Here is a 19,741-nt window from a genome sequence, read left to right on the forward strand (position 1 = left end):
AGCCTGCACTGAAAACCAAATAAGTTGGGAACTCTATCAAAGCAGACCATGAATAGTCATTTGTATCATTTCCCAGTGGCATTCAAGATAAAGGCCTAAATGAAGGTCAGGCCATTTGGTGACAGATGTCCCACATGGAGGATCCCATGAATGACTTGACAGGGGTTGAAGGATCACATGAAACAACATGTCAGTAAAGCTGAGAGACATTCAGCCAATAATTTAGTCATTTGGAGATCTTCATCTGAATTTCAATGATTAATAATTAGAAATACTGCATATGGATCGTAGATCAGTGTCAGGACCCATCTCTGACAGCTCCAACTGCTGCTGGCTCCACCGTATCCCTGAAACAGCTCCAGCTGTCAGATCATCACTCATGCTGTTGATATATAAATTCTTACAAGTAGTAGCAGCCGCGCTAGTCAAGTATTGTGGTCATGATGCTGCACTAGTGCGCATAATTGACAAGGAGCATGCGCACCTTAAGAATGCATTCATTCTATTCTATGTATCGTGTACGCGTAGCATTTACCTTGTGGTAAGCAATTTAACTTGCGCTACAAAGCGGGATATAGGTTGATGGATCAACCTCCTAATCTTTCTATAGTCTTTAGAGGGGACACCTGCAATGAGAGGTATATGGAGGCTGCCTTATTTATTTCCTTCTGAAAAATACCAATTGCCTGACATCCTGCTGATCTTTCATGCATGAATAGTTGTTTGAATCGTAAGCATGTGGCCAATCCAGTCAGACTTTAGTAAAACATCTGATCTGCTGCTTGTTCAGAGTCTATGGCTACAAGTATCAGAGGCAGAGGATCAGCAGTGCAGCCAGGTTCAGCAGGATGGCAGCTTCCATATTTCTCTCACTTCAGGTGTCCATTAAACCAGCGAGGTCTGTCTGGTAGAGAAGACTTAAAATACTTCATAATTAAAATTACCTTTTTCACCCTTCTTTGAAATAATAAAAATTTGGAGAAATCCCTAATATAAAATGTTGAGGACTATAGATTTCTCTGGTTATTCTGTCAAATGGTAATTTCAAGTGGCCTAATTATGTCTAGAATACTTTTTATTATGCTTTTCAGGCTAGTTTTACATATGGTGCGGTGCATATGTCCTGTGGCAGGTGAGCCCCAGGGGAAGGACAATCCCACCACACCATTCCCCTGTGCATATTACCGTGCGGTAGAGTGCACAGACAGGGTAGGACAATCCCACACCATTCCCCTGTGCATATTACCGTGCGGTAGAGTGCACAGACAGGGTAGGACAATCCCACCACACCATTCCCCTGTGCATATTACCCTGCGGTAGAGTGCACAGACAGGGTAGGACAATCCCACACCATTCCCCTGTGCATATTACCCTGCGGTAGAGTGCACAGACAGGTTAGGACAATCCCACCACACCATTCCCCTGTGCATATTACCGTGCGGTAGAGTGCACAGACAGGGTAGGACAATCCCACACCATTCCACTGTGCATATTACCCTGCGGTAGAGTGCACAGACAGGGTAGGACAATCCCACCATACCATTCCCCTGTGCATATTACCCTGCGGTAGAGTGCACAGACAGGGTAGGACAATCCCACCACACCATTCCCCTGTGCATATTACCCTGCGGTAGAGTGCACAGACAGGGTAGGGCAATCCCACACCATTCCCCTGTGCATATTACCCTGTGGTAGAGTGCATAGACAGGGTAGGACAATCCCACCACACCATTCCCCTGTGCATATTACCATGCGGTAGAGTGCACAGACAGGGTAGGACAATCCCATCACACCATTCCCCTGTGCATATTACCCTGCGGTAGAGTGCACAGACAGGGTAATATGCATTGCTCTGCCCCTTGAACACTGATGTACTCCCTGCTGGACAGAAAGTATGTCACTTTATTTCCCCTGATTGACGCCACACAATCACCGCAACATGTCTGTCTCTCTCTCATGACTGTCTCTGTGCCATATACTCCAATACAAATGCCTGCCACGCGGTACCGCTTGGCAACGCACTGCAGAGTCTGTGTCATTAGAACTACTTCCGCCTCATTTCACCGCGAGTAGTGTGCCATGTCTCATTGAAACTCATGGCAACTGTGACAGGGTAGGTGGGGGAGTGTACCATGATGTGGGGTGTGTGAGGGCTCAAACCCACTAGCAGCCTTTTCTAAGCGCTAATGATTTGAAAAAGCTCTTGCTAATGCACTGCTATGCGAGATTTTTAGAAAATCACTTCCCTCAAGTGGGACCACACCCATAGCATTACATTAGCAAGAGCTTTTCAAATCACAAAGCGCTCAGAAAAGCGCTCCTACTGGCAGAGCCGGCCCTAGACTTTTTGCCGCCTGAGGCAAATTTAGAAAAAAATTGCCTGTATTGTAAGTGGACGGCGATGCAGGAAGAGACGTCAGTGGAGCGCACGCTGGAACGCGGATAAGGTGAGTCCTCCCCGCCCGTGCCTCTTACTATTGGGCATCGGCTGCTTCCGATTTACAGCTGGAGGGGAGCGCAGATCGGGGGTCACAGGCGAGGGAGGGGGGTCCGACCCCCCTCCCCACCGCTAGGCCCAATACCCCCGTCCTGCCCGCTACCCTCCGGCTCGGCGGCCGCCACCCCGCACCTATGGTCGGGCGGGTGCCGCCCCTAGAAATTTGCCACCTGAGGCAAACGTTTAACCCCGCCTCATGAGAGGGCCGGCCCTGCCTACTGGGTTCCAGGCCTGTAAGGAGCCTAAGTCTTAGTATTCCACTTCTCAGATAGGAACTCTAGATTTCTTTATACTAAATGTAATTAAAAGGACCCAGTTGCTTAAAGGGATACTGTAGGGGGGTCGGGGGAAAATGAGCTGAACTTACTCGGGGGCTTCTAATGGTCCCCCGCAGACATCCTGTGCCCGCGCAGCCGCTCACCGATGCTCCGGCCCCGCCTCCGGTTCACCTCTGGAATTTCTGACTTTAAAGTCAGAAAACCACTGCGCCTGCGTTGCCGTGTCCTCGATCCCGCTGATGTCATCAAGAGCGCACAGCGCAGGCCCAGTATGGTCTGTGTCTGCGCAGTACACTCCTGGTGACATCAGTGGGAGCGAGGACAAGGCAACGCAGGCGCAGTGGTTTTCTGACTTTAAAGTCAGAAATTCCAGAAGTGAACCGGAGGCGGGGCCGGAGCATTGGGGAGTGGCTGCGCCAACACAGGATGTCTGCGGGGGACCATTAGAAGCCCCGGGTAAGTTCAGCTCATTTTCCCCCGACCCCCCTACAGTATCCCTTTAACTTATTACAAATAAATATAATTCTCTACCAATTGGGATGAAATGATGAAATAATGAAAACGTTTAGAATCCCTTCCAAAAACAGGAATATCCTCCCCCTTCATCCAGAGGATCAGGTGGAAAGTCTGGAAGTACCAATATAAGTTTCAGATAATCTTCAAGAGAAGGTCAAGTAAACATACACTTACACTTACATAAGACAAGCTATATTTACTTCAAGCCATGAACCTGTATGTCTGAACCTTTCATAATCTGATTTATCCTTTTATCAAGTAATCTGGTCCCAACCTAAGATTTCAGCCTCTTGGCAATATATTGTTAAATGTATCTTTGGAAACATGGGCTGCCCACTGCAGCTTGGCTCTAAAGTACATCTTCCTGCCATTATCAGTAAATTAACAGATCTGTTTCATGGAGAATTTATTACTCAGACTTTTAAAAATGGCTTGAGACTCTATAATGATAAAGTATATTTCCCTGGAAATATTGAGCATGGAGTTCAAGATTAAAAACAGAAACTGTTGTGAAAAATCTTTGCCAAGTGCGCAGCCCATGGTTACATATTAACCTCCCTGGCGTTCTGGACGAGCTAGGCTCGTCCAGAGACGCCGGAGGTCGCCGCTCAGGCCCAGCTGGGCCTATTTGAATCATTTTTTTTTTAAAACTCGCCGCCGATCCGCCGCGATGCAGCCTCCCCCCCCCCCCGCCAGACCCCGTGCGCTGCCTGGCCAATTAGTGCCAGGCAGCGCTGAGGGGTGGATCGGGACTCCTTGTGACATCACGACGGTCGTCACCATGGCAGCGGGGGAAGCCCTCCTGGAAATACAGTTCAGAACGGGATTTCCGGACGGGTGATTGCGCCGGCGGCGATCGGAGGGGTGGGAGGGACGCCGCAGGGAGGGGGGAATCATGTAGCTAGCGCTAGGCTAGCTACATGATAAATTTAAAAAAAAATTGCAAAAAACGTGGGAATCAGAACGCCAGGCAGGTTAAAGGAGCAGCTGAAAAAGTCTCGGCCAAAAACGGGGACAATTGTTATTTATCGATATATGTGGGTGCAATTATTTATCGATATATGTAGGCATAATTGTTACTTATCGTAATATAGAAAGCTGTTATGCTATCTAGCGGGCAGCTGCAATTTTATTTATTTTATTATTGGTAGCAGGGTTCAGGGGGTGTTGACATTAGGCACCATTAGAGGGGTCTTAGGGTTAGGCACCACCAGGGGGGAGTCCTTAGGGTTAGGCACCACCAGGGTGGTTTTAGGGTTAGGCATCACCAGGGTGGTTTTAGGGTTAGGCACCACCAAGAGGCTCTTAGGATTGGGCACCACCAGGGGGTCTTAGAGCTAGGTACCACAAGGGGAGGGCTCTGTGTAAGAGTAGGGAGAGGTTAGGTTATAGTTAGTTTCAACATTATCGGTAAATTTACCGATAATGTAATACCGCAATTAAATCGTTATTTACAGGTTTTTGTTATCGATTTTGTTATTTAAAACTGCTCTTAAATTGTTATTTGCCGACATAGGTAGTAATATTGGTATTTAACGTCGTATCTAAATTAGCTCGTCACTTTTTCAAATGTATGCCATATTAATGATACTTTAATTGCAGAAGTAGGCTAGGCTACACTCACCTAGCCATCAGTAGTTCATTTAGCTCTATGAAACCATAAGGGATTTTAACTTATAAATTTCATGTTCTTGTGTCTATACAACTTGATTATCTGACTTATGATATGGTGTACCTTTGCCAGGAATACTATAATATATACCCCTGGCTTGCTTGACAATTAATTGTCAGAATCAAGGGTAAAGGTTTTTATTTCTTGTTTTCGTTAATATGGACATAATAAGATCCATAATGTGGATATATCATGAATTTCTTGGTCCTCTACAGCCTCACACCCATTCACACGTCTTCTGTTAGTAATTCCCCCCAGCTAACTTAGAATACTCATTCACTTTATACCTGAGTAAACAATTTGTTAAACGTTGTGCTTAATGTCCTCCATCAATCCTAATACTGTATTATGTAACTATTTATTGATTATTGTTAAACTAAGTTCAAGCAGACAATGTCCCTGGAAAGGTTCCAAACCAGGACCCCAGAAATGGAAGGCAAGAATGCTAAACACTTGGTCACGCTGCCAAACTCGGAAATTAAAAGCCGCACATGTAGTAAGATAGAAACCGGCTTACAAGTCTCTATGCACCAGGGGGCAAACTCCGCTAATGGAGTAAATTAAACCAATTAAAAAATCAAATTAAATTAAGCCAATGTAAAACTCCGATGACTGCACTTTAACAAGACTCTGAAGTCCAATACACATGCAGTGTAAAATATAGTTGCCATGTTTCAATTAAGAAGTAAATAAAAGTGTATAAAATTAAAAGTAATACTCACTCCACTGCGCAGCTGTCTTCCCATCCTTGGTAATGTCCCATTGGAAGATTGCGTTTACTTTTTTAACCATTTCACCTCCAACATCTTTAATTCGGCGGCTGATTTCATGAAAAACAAGATCACTCTGTAGTCCAGCTCCCTGCAAGGCAAAGATTCACATTTATATTTGCCAGAGGAAACAACCTTATTTCAATGGTATAAGAGATAGAACTAAAGATATTGATATTTGAATGCAGTAGCTGCAATCAGTGGCATGTATCAATGGTGGACTCATTCTAATGCTGGGAATGCACCATGAGATTTTTTTGGCAGATAGGGGGTTCGATAGATAATTTCCGACATGTCTGATCTGATTTTCGATCGTTTTTTCTGATCGATTTATCATAGAAGTGAATGGAAATCGATTTGAAAACGATCAGAAAATCGTCTGGACAGTAAATCTACTGAAAAATCTCATTGTGTATTTCCAGCATTAGGCTGGAAGCACACACTGTAGAATTGCATGAGTTTTTCAGAAGTACAGAAAACCCATGCAATATCGCACCCAATAGAAGTCTATGGGCCGCATATTAAAATGCATATCTTTGCATTTTCGTGTCTGTTTTTTTAAAATGCACGGAACTTTCTGCTTATTTTTGCTTACTGTATGTAAATGTGATTCGCATACAACGCTTTCTTTCCTATGGGGTAAAAAATGCATGTGTTTTTAATAAAATAAATAGGATAATATATTTTTTCTCTTTTGAAAAAGGGAGAATGTTGAAAAAAGTAGGGATGATCAATGAGATGCAAATTAATTCATTCAGGATTATGTACATTTTTATGCAAATGTATGCAGCTTGAAAATAGACCAATCAATCTAACCTCCCAGGCGGCATGATTATTTCTGGATTTTAGAAAAAAAACACAGGAAGAAAAATCATACCGCAGAGAGGTCTGTAGCAGCCCTTGCACTTACCTCCCCTGGATCCAGCGCTGCAATACACTACAGCAATACACTACAGCACAGATCAGACAGAGCTGATGCTATTACACACCAAGAGATTTTCTGGCAGATTTAGGGCTCGTTCACACTACAAGTGCTTTTCTGAGCGCTTTCTGATTTTAAAAGCTCTTGCTAATGTTATCCTATGTGTGTGTTCACACTGGAGTGATGTGATTTTGTTTAAATCCCCCATAGCATTGCATTAGCAAGAGCTTTTAAAATCACTAGCGTTTAAAAAGCCCTTACTATCGGATTTCCGATCGATTTCCGGCAGTTTTCCATTCACCTCCATCGGAAATCAATTGGAAAGCGTTTCAGTGCACAGATACTTAAGCGTTTAGCCCTCTGCAAATATGCTGAAGTTTAGGGGTTGTTTAGGGTTTAGGGGTTGGGGCAGGCATTCTATTTTTTCTGCACCAACTGTATTAAAATGAACACATTCAAATGTCTCCATATTGTAAAATCAGTCCTAGTCACCTACAACAATAACTGCCTGTTATTTTTATTTCCAACTGAGGCTGGAGAAAAAAAAATAATACTGTCTGAAAGCGTGTTTTCAGACCTGAATGCATTCTTTTTGGACTGAGCACCTGGAAATAGAAATTGATTATAAGTCTTGTAGAGCATGTTCCCTCACATTATACAACACCTGACTTTCCATTACTTCTGTTCTGTATGTAGCAGGCTTAGCTATGTATATTGTTTACTGTGTAAGAGTATTCTCTGCAGTGCGAGTTAAGATATTTTCCCGGCATGACCTTGGAGACTTCCTCTTGTGTAACAGCACTGTATGCTGAACTAGCATGGATTGTATAGATCAGTACAATTTGTTTGCCTCAATTAAACTGAACACGTGTAACCCTAGGACATGAGAACACGATTTTTTGATGTGGCAACGTTCACTTTGCCCTCAACAGGCCAGATTAGTCCTCATGTTCAAATCTGTTAATGGTGACACAATTACAACAGGCCTTTATTGAATTGTTAGTCATGCATCTTGCAGCGCTGAAAAAGCAAATCAGGATAACAAGAAGACAGGAGGTGAATCGATAGGGACTTCTAACAGACATGTCTATTTTTCTTTTTAAACAAATTGTGTTACACAAAGTAATGTAACACCAGTGACAACGGTATCGATGCTCTGCTCTTTCCCTGTAAACACAATAACAAATCAATATGGGGAGATAGAATTCAATTGCACTTTTATGCTAGCATTCATGTCTACCTTGTGGTTTCGGGGGATGAAATGATCATGCTGTTTATCTGAGATTCAAGCACGGCAAACAAGACACAGATAAGGAGCACATGCAAGGAGTTTTACAGAGTCTTTCGTATTTTGAAACCATGCTGCTTATAGGCCTGAATAAAACCGTGCTCCAAAAAGCTGATCTGACACCGCCTGCCTCCTCTGTTTTATTCCGAACATCTCATTTAATTTGTAAAACGGTCCGGAACAGGCCCCGACCACCCCCTCTTCCCCGGTCGGTATACTTGACCCGCATACAGTGATCCACAGGGCTTTGTATCCTAAGGTTGCCACGGCCGTGCACCCTTCAGGTGTGGCCTCACATACACTGCTTACAAGTGATGGGAGCTTGCGCCCTGTGCTCAAGAGTTCGAGGGAGCGTGGTTGTGGCATCCTATGGATACAAAGTGCGCAGACGCAGACATTACTATGGATTACTGCATCCAGGTGAAGAATGCCGATCGGAGAAGGGAGGGGTGGTCAGGGCCTGGTCCAGACCGTTTTACTAACCAAAGGAGATGTTCGGGAAAAAACAAAGGTCGCCGTCCATGTCAGATCAGCTTTATGGAACACAGTATGTATAACTTTTTATTCAGGCATGTCACATCAGAGGTCCTTTAAACTAAAAATGTAGCCAAATTTTTTTGTATGTCTTGGAGCAGTGCAGGGAAGGAAGGGATATGACCTCTGCCGGTTTACTACTACTCTGTGTTATTCTTGGAAAAGTTTTATTCTTCACTTTCTGTTGAGGTTGTTTCAGTAACCTGACAAGTAAATGAGTGGTCTTGAGTTCCACCTCAAATAGAGCTTGCAATGAAGGACAGGTGCCATTGCAGAATTAGTTTTTTTTTTTAGAAAGTAAGCTTCAGGGCTTTTAATCTGATTTTGGTTTTGCTATCTGGCAAGTAGTCAATGAGTTGGAAAAAAACATCCAGTGCAGTGAGCCACAGCCAGCCAAAGTGTTTATTCTCAGGTTTGCAATATGTTGACTTCTGGCACCAATCAACACTCAAATTGAGATAAAATCCTGTACAGAAACTAAAAGGACAACTATTAAAGGGAACCTGAACTGAGAAGGATATGGATTTTTCCTTTTAAAATAATACCAGTTGCCTGACTCTCCTGCTGATCCTGTGTCTCTAATACTTTTAGCCACAGCCCCTGAACAAGCATGCAGACCAGGTGCTCTGACTGAAGTCAGACTGGATTAGCTGCATGCTTGTTTCAGGTGTGTGATTCAGCCACTGCTGCAGCCATAGGTCAGCAGGGCTGCCAGGCAACTGGTATTGTTTAGAAGGAAACATCCATATCCCTCTCAGTTAAGGTTCCCTTTAAAATAATCATATTTTGGTGAACACCATAAATGAATAAAGCAACAAGTGTACTAAAAACACAGAGCAAATAATATCACTACGTTTTGTGTAGTTCGTCAAATTTATCTTTAAGACGGCCTCCCAAGAAGACACTGACAGTGTTGCACTGAGGAAGGACCCATGATCCAACATCATGCAGCAGCAGTCAAATCCGCCGCATTATCCTCACAATGCAACCTCTTGTGGAAACCTCTCCACAGAAACTGCTTGCTGCTGTGTCCCGCCTATATGTAAATTTATTGTAATCACTGCCTATACTGTTTACACACAATGTAAAACTGGAATGTAAACAAAAATACTGTTATCGCCAGTCTGGATATGGATTTTAAGCTGACTAGCAGGACAAAGTGCTGTGTTTAACCTGTTGTGCTGTTCTGCAAAAAAAAATTCCTGGGATAGTAGCTTTAAAGAGAATCTGTACTCTAATATTCTTACAATAAAAAGCATACCATTCTATTCATTATTTTCTCCTGTGCCCCTCTGTGCTGTTTCTGCCACTCTCTGCTGCAATCCTGGCTTGTAATTAACAGTTTTATGCAGTGTTTACAAACAAACTAACCAGCTTCTAATAGGCTCAGCTAAGCATAGTGTATGAGTCATTCAGAGTATGCAGGGGGCCTGCAGAGGGTGTGTATCGCTTCTACCAATCACAAGCAGCCCTGCACATTCCACACAATCAAGCTTTAGCCCGACAAACAGGACAGAGGAAAGATACATTGATTTATTACAGAGACAGTGCAGTTAGGAAAGACTGCAGTAAGCCAGAGCAGATTAGAACAGGCATAGGAACTTATAGGATAGAAGAACTAAGGCTGAAAAAATTGTTACAGAGTCTCTTTAAAGCTATAAGGAATCTTTTAGAGCTAAGTAGAAATGCTGACTTTCAGACCACTTAAAAGCTGAATGATTGCAAGTACCGTATCTTCGGTTTTAAAAGGGCAATTTTACATTATGTGACTGCAGGAAACGTGCTACTATGTTGAATGATCTTGCCATGGTGCAGTAGATACACGTATGTGCATTTTTTGTTTTAGGTACACAGCACACATCTCAGAGGCCAGGGTGGTTAGCCCAGTTTAGAGTTAAGAGATATTTAATGTCAGAGGGCTTTCTGGTCCCTTTGAGCTTCTTATAATATCCGGGTAATTCTTGCTCACCATGAGCTCTCTGGGTACACTACTACCAAAACTGCCACACTAAGGTGCTAGCCACAAATGCAGCTCCCGCACTGAGTCGGCGTTCACAAGTGCATCTATGCAAACTTATCTATATACCGATGCATCGACAGCAGCGCTTGCACGATACAACCGCCAACCACACTAAGCCGCAACCCACAACTCTGCCACCCAAAGGTACTTCTGGATCCATATTTACAACCTTTGATCAGTGTACAGGATTGCTATAAGCACTTACTAATGCAGCATGAGTAATGTTTTTAAACTTTGTTTTTCAATGTGAAGTCCGCTAAGAATTTCCAAAACAGATGACAACTTCAAACGGCATTTCTGAGCAACATTGGCTCGCATGGCATTGATATACACCAGCATTATCCTCACCTGTTGTGCATCTATGGACTCCACGGTGCTAGCAGCTGACGTGAGGTCCACATAGGCGCCTGCTATGGCAATGTCACCGGTCTCTTTCACCTGAAAAGAAGCAGATCATTAAGTGTTTCGGTGCACAGACTTTAAAGATTCTCAAGTAAGGGGGAAAAAAAACAACAACATTTCAAGTATCTTTATTTTAGCTGAACAATTTCAAGCCACTTTATCTTAGTTAAAGTCAACTCCTCTAACGTTGCATGACATGTCTCGTCCGCTCCACACTGAGATCAATATGTCTTACCCCTTGCTGGAGAACATTGACATCACTCAATGGTATAAAAGGTCAGATGTCTTTCAAACATCTCTAATGATTTGTCCTCTAATCGTGTCTTTGTCTATATACTGTACGTGTCATGGTTTAGTGCAACTTTATCTGCCTTGTGCATTAAAATACTCCCAATGGTGAAATATACCAAATTAATTTAAAACATATAAAATAAAGTATAAAGTGCAGATAGTATTAAATGTGAAAATCTCATAGTAAAACACTTTTTTTTTAATCTAGTGTAAGAGTCTGCCCACACAAGCCATAGGGCAGACTGGTGCATACCAGTCTGCATTGCCTGAATCCCTGCTGCCTGGGCTTCAGTGACCTGTCATACTGTATATACTCGCATATAAGCTGACCTGCATATAAGCAAAGGTGCCCACTTTTCCCTCAGAAACTAGAAAAAAGTGACTGCCTCGCGTATAAGACCGTCCCCAGTATAGCCCTCTCCACAGTAGCCAGATGTTCCCCCAGGACAAGTCAGCCCCTCTCCCCATAGCCAGATGTGCCCCAAGGATGATACAGCTGTGTCTCAAGATTCCACTAGATGTCATAGGTGTGACACAGCGATTTCCACACAGGAAGAATCCCCGATCATTGCACTGACAACTAACACGTTGCTTGCATGCTCCGCTTCACCAGGGGACGCAGGTAGTCTTGAGCAGCGCACTCTGCACACCATGTTGCAGGGGATGTGGGGCACAGACAAAGCAGGGAGCTTCAGGTTTGCTTTACCGTCTGCTGCTTAGGGCTGCCATACTCGGAGCTCCAGCCAGCAGCAGAGTCAAGCCCCACTGCCTGCATGACAAGATCTTAATAGATGTGGCCACAATAGCTTAATATATCCTTTGTTCTTGTTTATGAGGGGGACCTAGAAAGAACTGGGGAAATAGCATCTGCTACCTGAAAAACTCCTCTCAGAGCAGAATAACAGTCTTTCATTTGTGCCCACCATAAACTGCTGCACATTTTTAACTATAAGTAAACAAGGCAAAATATTGTGGATAGGAATGCAAATCTATTCACAGGCATAGAGTTGCTTTGTTTAGTCAGTGTCACCTTTAGCACCTATAATATGATGTATCTGGACATTAAATTAAAGAGGAATTTATGCCTTAGTGAAAATCAGGATAGACGTTTAAAATCGAGAGCTGTTAAAATCATGGAGCTAGTTGTGCCTCTAAGAGCATAACACAGGTGTTTATTCTTTTATGGTTTTCTGTCAGCTCTACTGGTAGGAAAGTTATGGTCACAAATTGTTTTTAAAGGAAAGTGAAGCTCTTCTGAACTTAAACTTGGCTTCAGTTCCACAGCCAGCTCTGAACACTGTCAAAGTGTTTAAAAAGCCCAATGAACATTAACCTCTGCCACCAGTAGCAAACAGTAGTGGCAATAGCGGGAACATGCTTGAAATACCTTCTTTTTCTCTGTATAGCCCTGGGCTATTCAGTCTACCCTCAGTAGCTGGGTTATTGCAGTGCCTTGCTGCCTCCTGCAGCTCTGTCTTGAAGGGGGAGTGAGATATTCTGCCACTCACTATCTTTGCATTGCCTCTCTTTGGGGGGGGGGGGGGCATGGGGGGAGATTTTCAGCCTCCCTCCTGCAGGGGAGCAGGCACTATTGAGTATTTCCTTTATAGTAGGTGGCAGAAAGGGTTTGATATATCACTGGAATTTTGTTTATAGATCTTCACGACTGTGTCAAAAACAACCAAAGCCTGGTATGTCTGGGCTACAGCTATGCTCCCCAACTCCAATAGGACAAGATAAAATAGCATTTTTAGATTATTAGGGTTAGATTATTATTAGTATATTAGTATTAGTGTTAAAAAAAAAAACAAGGGAAATGGTCTCCAAATCTTTTGCATGGTTTGGACATGCTGAGGGCATAGAGGGAAAGAATTTGTGTGCCCCTGTGCTCGACATCCTGTCTAATCTTATAATAATTCAGAACCCGCATCCACTTTGAGGTTTTAAGGGTGCCAATCATCCAAGTTCTCAATAGTTGAGCTTTTCTATATGCTAGTTATTTTTTCATAACACTTTTGATCCTGGACCTTATTATAGTTCACTAGTACGTTTGTTCTGATGTGAATTGTAGTAACATTCTTTTTTCTGTAACATCCCTACTTTTGATAAATAAAGATCTTTAAAAAAACAAAAGAAAAAAACAAAACAAAAAACAAAGACGAAATATTTATATGGAAGATCAGTGCTGCATGTCAAAAACTAGATGCCCCGTAATTTATTTTAATTTCCATATTTCTTAGATTCATTTTTCACCTGTTAGAAAGGAATAACCGGCGTTATCAAAAATGTTTAAAAATATATGACGTATGCAAACTCAAAAAGGTTCAATGCATCAATCCCAATTGTTCCATTGAGTCAACAAATGGTAGGACTGGATAGTCTAGCCTTGAAACAGCTTGTGCTGTGCTGCCTCATTGAAGACAGTAAGGGGACTAGGGTGAAATCTTTTATCATTAATATAAAGCTTCTTTAGAAAGCACGACTATTTTAAAGTGAACCTGAGGTGAAAGTGATATGGAGGCTGCCATATTTATTTCCTTTTAAGAAATACCAGTTGCCTGGCTGCCCTGCTGTTCCTTTGCCTCTAATGCTTGCAGCCATAGTCCCTGAACTAGCATGCAGCAGATCAGGTGTTTATGACAATATTGTCAGATCTGACAAGATTAGTTGCATCTGTGTTTCTGGTATAATTCAGCCACTACTGCAGCCAAATAGATCAGCAGGGCTGCAAGGAAATTGGTATTGTTTAAAAAGTAAATAGCCTCCACAGCATGCTCAACCTCAGGTTTACTGTAACCAGTAGTTTGCGACCACTATCACAAAAAATTGTAAACCTAAAAATACATGTAAAACGCATACATGTAAGAAATACATTTCTCCCAGAGTATACTATAAATTCCTTTTTCCTGTTTCGTCACGAACAGTACGTAGTTAAATTGACAGGTTTTGGACTAGTCCATCTCCTCATGGGGCTACTTGGTATTTATTTTATTCTTTACAAAAGCACTTCCTAGAAAAACAATATACAAAGATGCTGGACAGCCTCCCTATTCATTTGCACACTATTTCTGCAGTTGGACTGAGCAATTGCCATTCACTGACATCCTGAGAATCCTCCATGAAGACAAGGACTAGTCCAAAACCAGTCATATTTGTCAGATTTACCTACTGAGACAGCGACCTAGGAAAAAAGAAATTTATAGTGCATTTTACTCCATGACAAATTTATTTTACACATTTCTCACAATAATGAAAGCAGTTTTATAGATTTACCATATGTGCTAACTGGCAGTCCTAAAGCTATCAGTTTACTTTATACTCATCAAACAACCTGATATAATATCCTCGCTATACAGCAATGAAGTTATTATTGGAGAGAGATGCAGTGGGATGCGAACGTTTGGGCAACCTTGTTGATTGTCATGATTTTCCTGTAATAAATCGTTGGTTGTTACGATAAAAAATGTCAGTTAAATACTGTATATCATATAGGAGACACACACAGTGATATTTGAGAAGTGAAATGAAGTTTATTGGATTTACAGAAAGTGTGCAATAATTGTTTAAACAAAATTAGGCAGGTGCATACATTTAGGCATTACAAAGAAGAAATTAAATCAATATTTAGTAGATCCTCCTTTTGCAGAAATTACAGCCTCTAAATGCTTCCTGCAGGTTCCAATTAGAGTCTGGATTCTGGTTGAAGATATTTTGCACCATTCCTCTTTATAGAACATCTCTAGTTCATTCAGGTTTGATGGCTTCCGAGCATGGACAGCTCAACTCACACCACAGATTTTCAATTATATTCAGGTCTGGAGACTGAGATGGCCATTCCAGAACGTTGTACTTGTTCCTCTGCATAAATGCAGAAGTCTCAAACTCAATTTACCTGGAGGCCGCAGGAGGCAAAGTGAGGATGAGGCTGGGCCGCATAAGGGAATCAATCAATCAGCAGCTCCCGCCCCCCCCCCCCCCCCCCGTCCCTTGCATTGATTTTTATTTCAAAATCAAATTCACACTGAAGCGAACGATTTTGCCTATTTTACCTTATAGTTCACTTCAGTGCTCCCAAGTAATCCACCGCATCCCCGCCGCAAAACGAGGGCTGCAGAGCCCCCTAATCGCCCGGGGGGCAATCCGCCGGCATTTCTTGGAAGGGGCAGAGCTTTCAGCTTCAGCTCTGCCCCTCCTGACGTCAATCGCGGCGCATCGCCGCCTCTGCCCGCCCCTCTCACTCATCCTTCACAGAGAGGGGCGGGCAGAGGCGGCGATGCACCGCGATTGACGTCAGGAGGGGCAGAGCTGAAGCTCTGCCCCTTCCAGGAAATGCCGGCGGATTGCCCCCCGGGCGATTTGGGGGCTCTGCAGCCCCCGTTTAGAGGCGGGGATGCGGCGGATTACTTGGGAGCACTGAAGCGAACTATAAGGAAGCTTTTGCCGGCGCGGGCCACAAAATATTGTATCGAGGGCCGCAAATGGCCCGCGGGCCGCGAGTTTGAGACCCCTGCCTTAGTGGATTTTGAGCAGTTTTTCAGGGTCGTTGTGTTGTTGAAAGATCCAGCCCCGGCGCAGCTTCAGCTTTGTCACCGATTCCTGGACATTGGTCTCCAGAATCTGCTGATACTAAGTGGAATCCATGTGTCCCTCAACTTTGACAAGATGCCCAGTCCCTGCACTGGCCACACAGCCCCACAGCATGATGGAACCACCACCATATTTTACTGTAGGTAGCAGGTGGTGTTTTTATTGAAATGCTGTGTTTTTCCTTCATGCATAACGCTCCTTGTTATGCCCAAATTACTCAATTTTAGTTTCAGCAGTCCACAGCACCTTATTCCAAAAAAGAAGCTGGCTTGTCCAAATGTGCTTTAGCATACCTCAAGCTGCTCTGTTTGTGCTGTGGGCGGAGAAAAGGCTTCCTCTGAATACAGCATCTCCTTGTGTAAAGTGCGCTGAATGGTTGAATGATGCACAGTGACTCCATCTGCAGCAAGAGGATGTTGTAGGCCTTTAGTGCTGGTCTGTGGGTTGACTCTGACTGTTCTCATCATTCGTCGCTTCTGTTTATCCAAGATTTGTCTTGGTCTGCTGCCACTTCGAGCCTTAACTTGAACTGAACCTGTGGTCTTCCATTTCCTCAATATGTTCCTAACTGTGGAAGCAGACAGCTGATATCTCTGAGACAGCTTTCTGTATCCTTTCCCTAAACCATGATAGTGAACAATCTTTGTCTTCAGGTCATTTGAGAGTTGTTTTGAGACCCCCATGTTGCTACTCTTCAAAGAAAATTAAAAGAGGAGGGAAACTTACAACTGACCCCCTTAACCACTTCACCACTGAGGGGTTTTACCCCTTGAGCACCAGAGCAATTTTCACCTTTCAGCGCTCCTTCCATTCATTCATCTATAACTGTATCATTACTTATCACAATGAAATGAACTCTCTCGATTTTTCCGCCATCAATTAGGCTTTCTTTAGGTGGGACGTTATGCCAAGAATTATTTTATTCTAAATATGTTTTAATGGGAAAATAGGAAAAATGTGGGAAAAATTCATTTTTTTTCAGTTTTCGGCCATTATAGTTTTTAAATAATGCATGCTACTGTAATTAAAACCCATGAAATTTATTTGCCCATTTGTCCCAGTTATAAAACAGTTTAAATTATGTCCCTATCACAATGTTTGGCGCCAATATTTGGAAATAAAAGGTGCATTTTTTTAGTTTTGCATCCATCCCTAATTACAAGCCCATAGTTTATAAAGTAGCAGTGTTGTACCCTCCTGACATAAATATTTAAAAAGTTCAGTCCCTAAGGTAACTATTTATGTATTTTTTTTAATTGTAAATTTTTTTATTTTTTTTTAATTACAAAAAAATAAATAAATTGGGGAGTGTGGGAGGTAATGAGTTAATTTTTTGTGTAAAAGTAATGTATTTATATGTGAAAAATGCTTTAGGGTGTAGTTTTACTATTTGGCCACAAGATGGCCACAGTAACATTTTGTTTATGCGACCTGCAAGTGTCCGGAAGGACGCTTGCAGGAAGTGCTATGAGGCTGGGAAAGTTTGTTTTTTTTCACAATGATCGCGCTGCTTCTCGTAGAAGCAGCGGATCATTGCGGGGCTAAGATCAATGAATGGGAATGGATTTTCCTGTTCACTGATCTCCGGGCGAGCTGGCGGTGGCGTGCATGCGAGCGGGAGTGCGGGCAGCGGCGGGAGCGCGGAAAGTACGGAATTCTCCGTCCCTGGTGGTAAAAGGATGAAAAAAGGGACAGAGAAATCAGTACGGCTGGGGGTAAAGTGGTTAAATACTCTTTCTTATAATTGGATTCATCTGTGTATGTAGGTCAGGGGTCACTGAGCTTACCAAGCCAATTTGAGTTCCAATAATTAGTTCTAAAGGTTTTGGCATCAATAAAATGACAACAGTGCCCAAATTTATGCACCTGCCTAATTTTACTTAAACAATTATTGCACACTTTCTGTAAATCCAATAAACTTCATTTCACTTCTCAGTGTCTCTCCTATATGATATATTTAATTGGCATTTTTAATCGTAACAACCAACAATTTATACAGGAAAATCATGACAATGAACAAGGTTGCCCAAACTTTTGCATCCCACTGTATAGGTGTGCGCTGCAGTAGATCATATAAAATGTCTACAGAAATTGTCTTCTGACAAGGAAAAATATAACTATAAAACCTTGAACCATGGTTTCATTAATTATAACTGAAAAATAATTCCAAAATAAAAGACTAAATATACACAACAGAAAATGTTACACATACCCATGGCCAATACGAAACATAAAGAAGGCATTAAAACAAGGTATTTCAGCATTGAAAATAATTTGGAAATGCACATGAGAATATCTCAGACATAACTATAGCTCCTCGGGTGTGCTGACCTTGGCCTGCAGGTAGATTCTGTTGCCTTCTTTCCACATTTCAGTTTGCAGAGTTTGTCCAGGGATGACTGGCTTAGCGAAGCGAACCTTGAAGAGCAGCAAATAGGTCAGATCAGTGGCATGCAAACACAGCAAAAATTGCAAGGCATAAAAAAAAAAAAATCTCCTCCTAGAGAATCTATGCTCTGCACACAGCCTACAATGAACAATCGCCAGGACTCGGAATACACTAAGGGCAGTGATGGCTAACCTTGGCACTCCAGCTGTGACAAAACTAAAAATCCTATCATGCCTCTGCCTCCCTGAGTTATGCTTAGAGCTGACAGAGTATTGCAATGCCTCATGGGACTTGTGGTTCCACCACAGCTGGAGTGCCAAGGTTGGCCATCACTACGCTAGGGGCCTCAAGTTGGTCTGGGGACTTCTGAAATCCCATAGAAGATAGTTTCCATGGCAAATAAACTGGTGCAGGATCTTTCACACAGCTATCTCCTTTGGATAAGCAGATTGAAAATTACATTTTAAAAAACAATATAGAGCAAATGTGTACAGACAGTACCCTACTTACAAACAGGTTGCTTTATGTGAGATTGTTGGTAAGTCGAGTTTGTTTGCGAGTTGGGACAGAGGGATTTCCTGTCTGCTCCTTTGCCTGGGAGTTTCCCCTTTTTATGCATTAAAAAGGGGAATCTACTGTAATCAGAGCAGCAGCACTCAGGTTAAATGGATCTTAGCAGCTCCCGGTTTCAAATAGCTGAAAGAGCTGCCATGTTTGAGTAGTTAACTCCCCCACTCCCCTTTCACTGCCTTTATCCAGGGTTGGTGTGAAGTTCATCAAGTGTGACTTATCTTTTCTGTTTGATGCACAGTGTCCGCCCTTCTCAATGCTGAATGGGTTTGTTTAATCTCAGCTTCTTTAATCTCAGCGGAGGAAGTAGAATACAGCCTGTAACTAACCATTAAATGCAAAAAGATGGGGTAAAATGAAAGGGTTATTTTTTTTTTTATTAAAGAGCCACATTTTTATCAGATCCATGCTGAAATGAGAACAGGGGGAGCAAGCTGGATAAAGTTAGTCTTCTATATGTAGAGTATATGTTGGGTGATAGAAGTCGGTACTGCTCTGTGTGGTCCACTTGCAGTGGCAGAGAAATATATAAAGGACATGGGGTAGGGGAAACAAAACACAAAAAGAGTGCACTCAGAAGACTGATAAAAGGGAGACCAGCTGGTCGTAGACAGATCTCACCTGATGTGGTGGCTGATATGCCCTTATGGGTATTATCAGCTTGCAGGCTTTTGTCCCTCTCAGACTAGGGACCAGGTCAGAAGCCGGCTCTTTGTCCAAAGGGATCCTGTGGCTGGAAGCAGGATATCAGGAGCAGCTGTCTGGTTTGTAGCCGTTGGTGTCCCAGCACTGGCTGTAACACCAAAGCTGCAGGCATCTATGGGCTGTATGAGACTCAATCCCTTAGCATTCCTAAAAAGCTGGAAATCCAGACACTGCTCTGTTCAGATGCACCAAAGCGGTGGCTGGGTGGTGAGCAGTAGCACTTATTAGCCACCACATCAGGTGAGATCTGTCTACAACCGGCTGGTCTTCCATTTATTATCAGTCTTCTGAGTGCGCTTT

At 42.8% G+C, this 19,741-nt stretch overlaps 1 protein-coding gene across 1 annotated transcript in view; it reads right to left on the bottom strand.

Moving 5' to 3' along the window:
• Nucleotides 1-19,741, bottom strand: part of HSD17B4 (hydroxysteroid 17-beta dehydrogenase 4) — a 396,885-nt gene that overhangs the window by 41,984 nt on the left and 335,160 nt on the right. The window contains exons 20-22 of the mRNA XM_068247101.1: nt 18,109-18,195; nt 10,846-10,935; nt 5,686-5,824 (exon numbers count right to left, since the gene is read on the bottom strand). Of these exons, the coding sequence (XP_068103202.1) occupies nt 5,686-5,824; nt 10,846-10,935; nt 18,109-18,195 (316 nt within the window). The remainder of the gene's footprint in view (nt 1-5,685; nt 5,825-10,845; nt 10,936-18,108; nt 18,196-19,741) is intronic.

Source organism: Hyperolius riggenbachi, chromosome 1 (genome assembly GCF_040937935.1).
Source record: "Hyperolius riggenbachi isolate aHypRig1 chromosome 1, aHypRig1.pri, whole genome shotgun sequence".
Classification (NCBI taxonomy): domain Eukaryota; kingdom Metazoa; phylum Chordata; class Amphibia; order Anura; family Hyperoliidae; genus Hyperolius; species Hyperolius riggenbachi.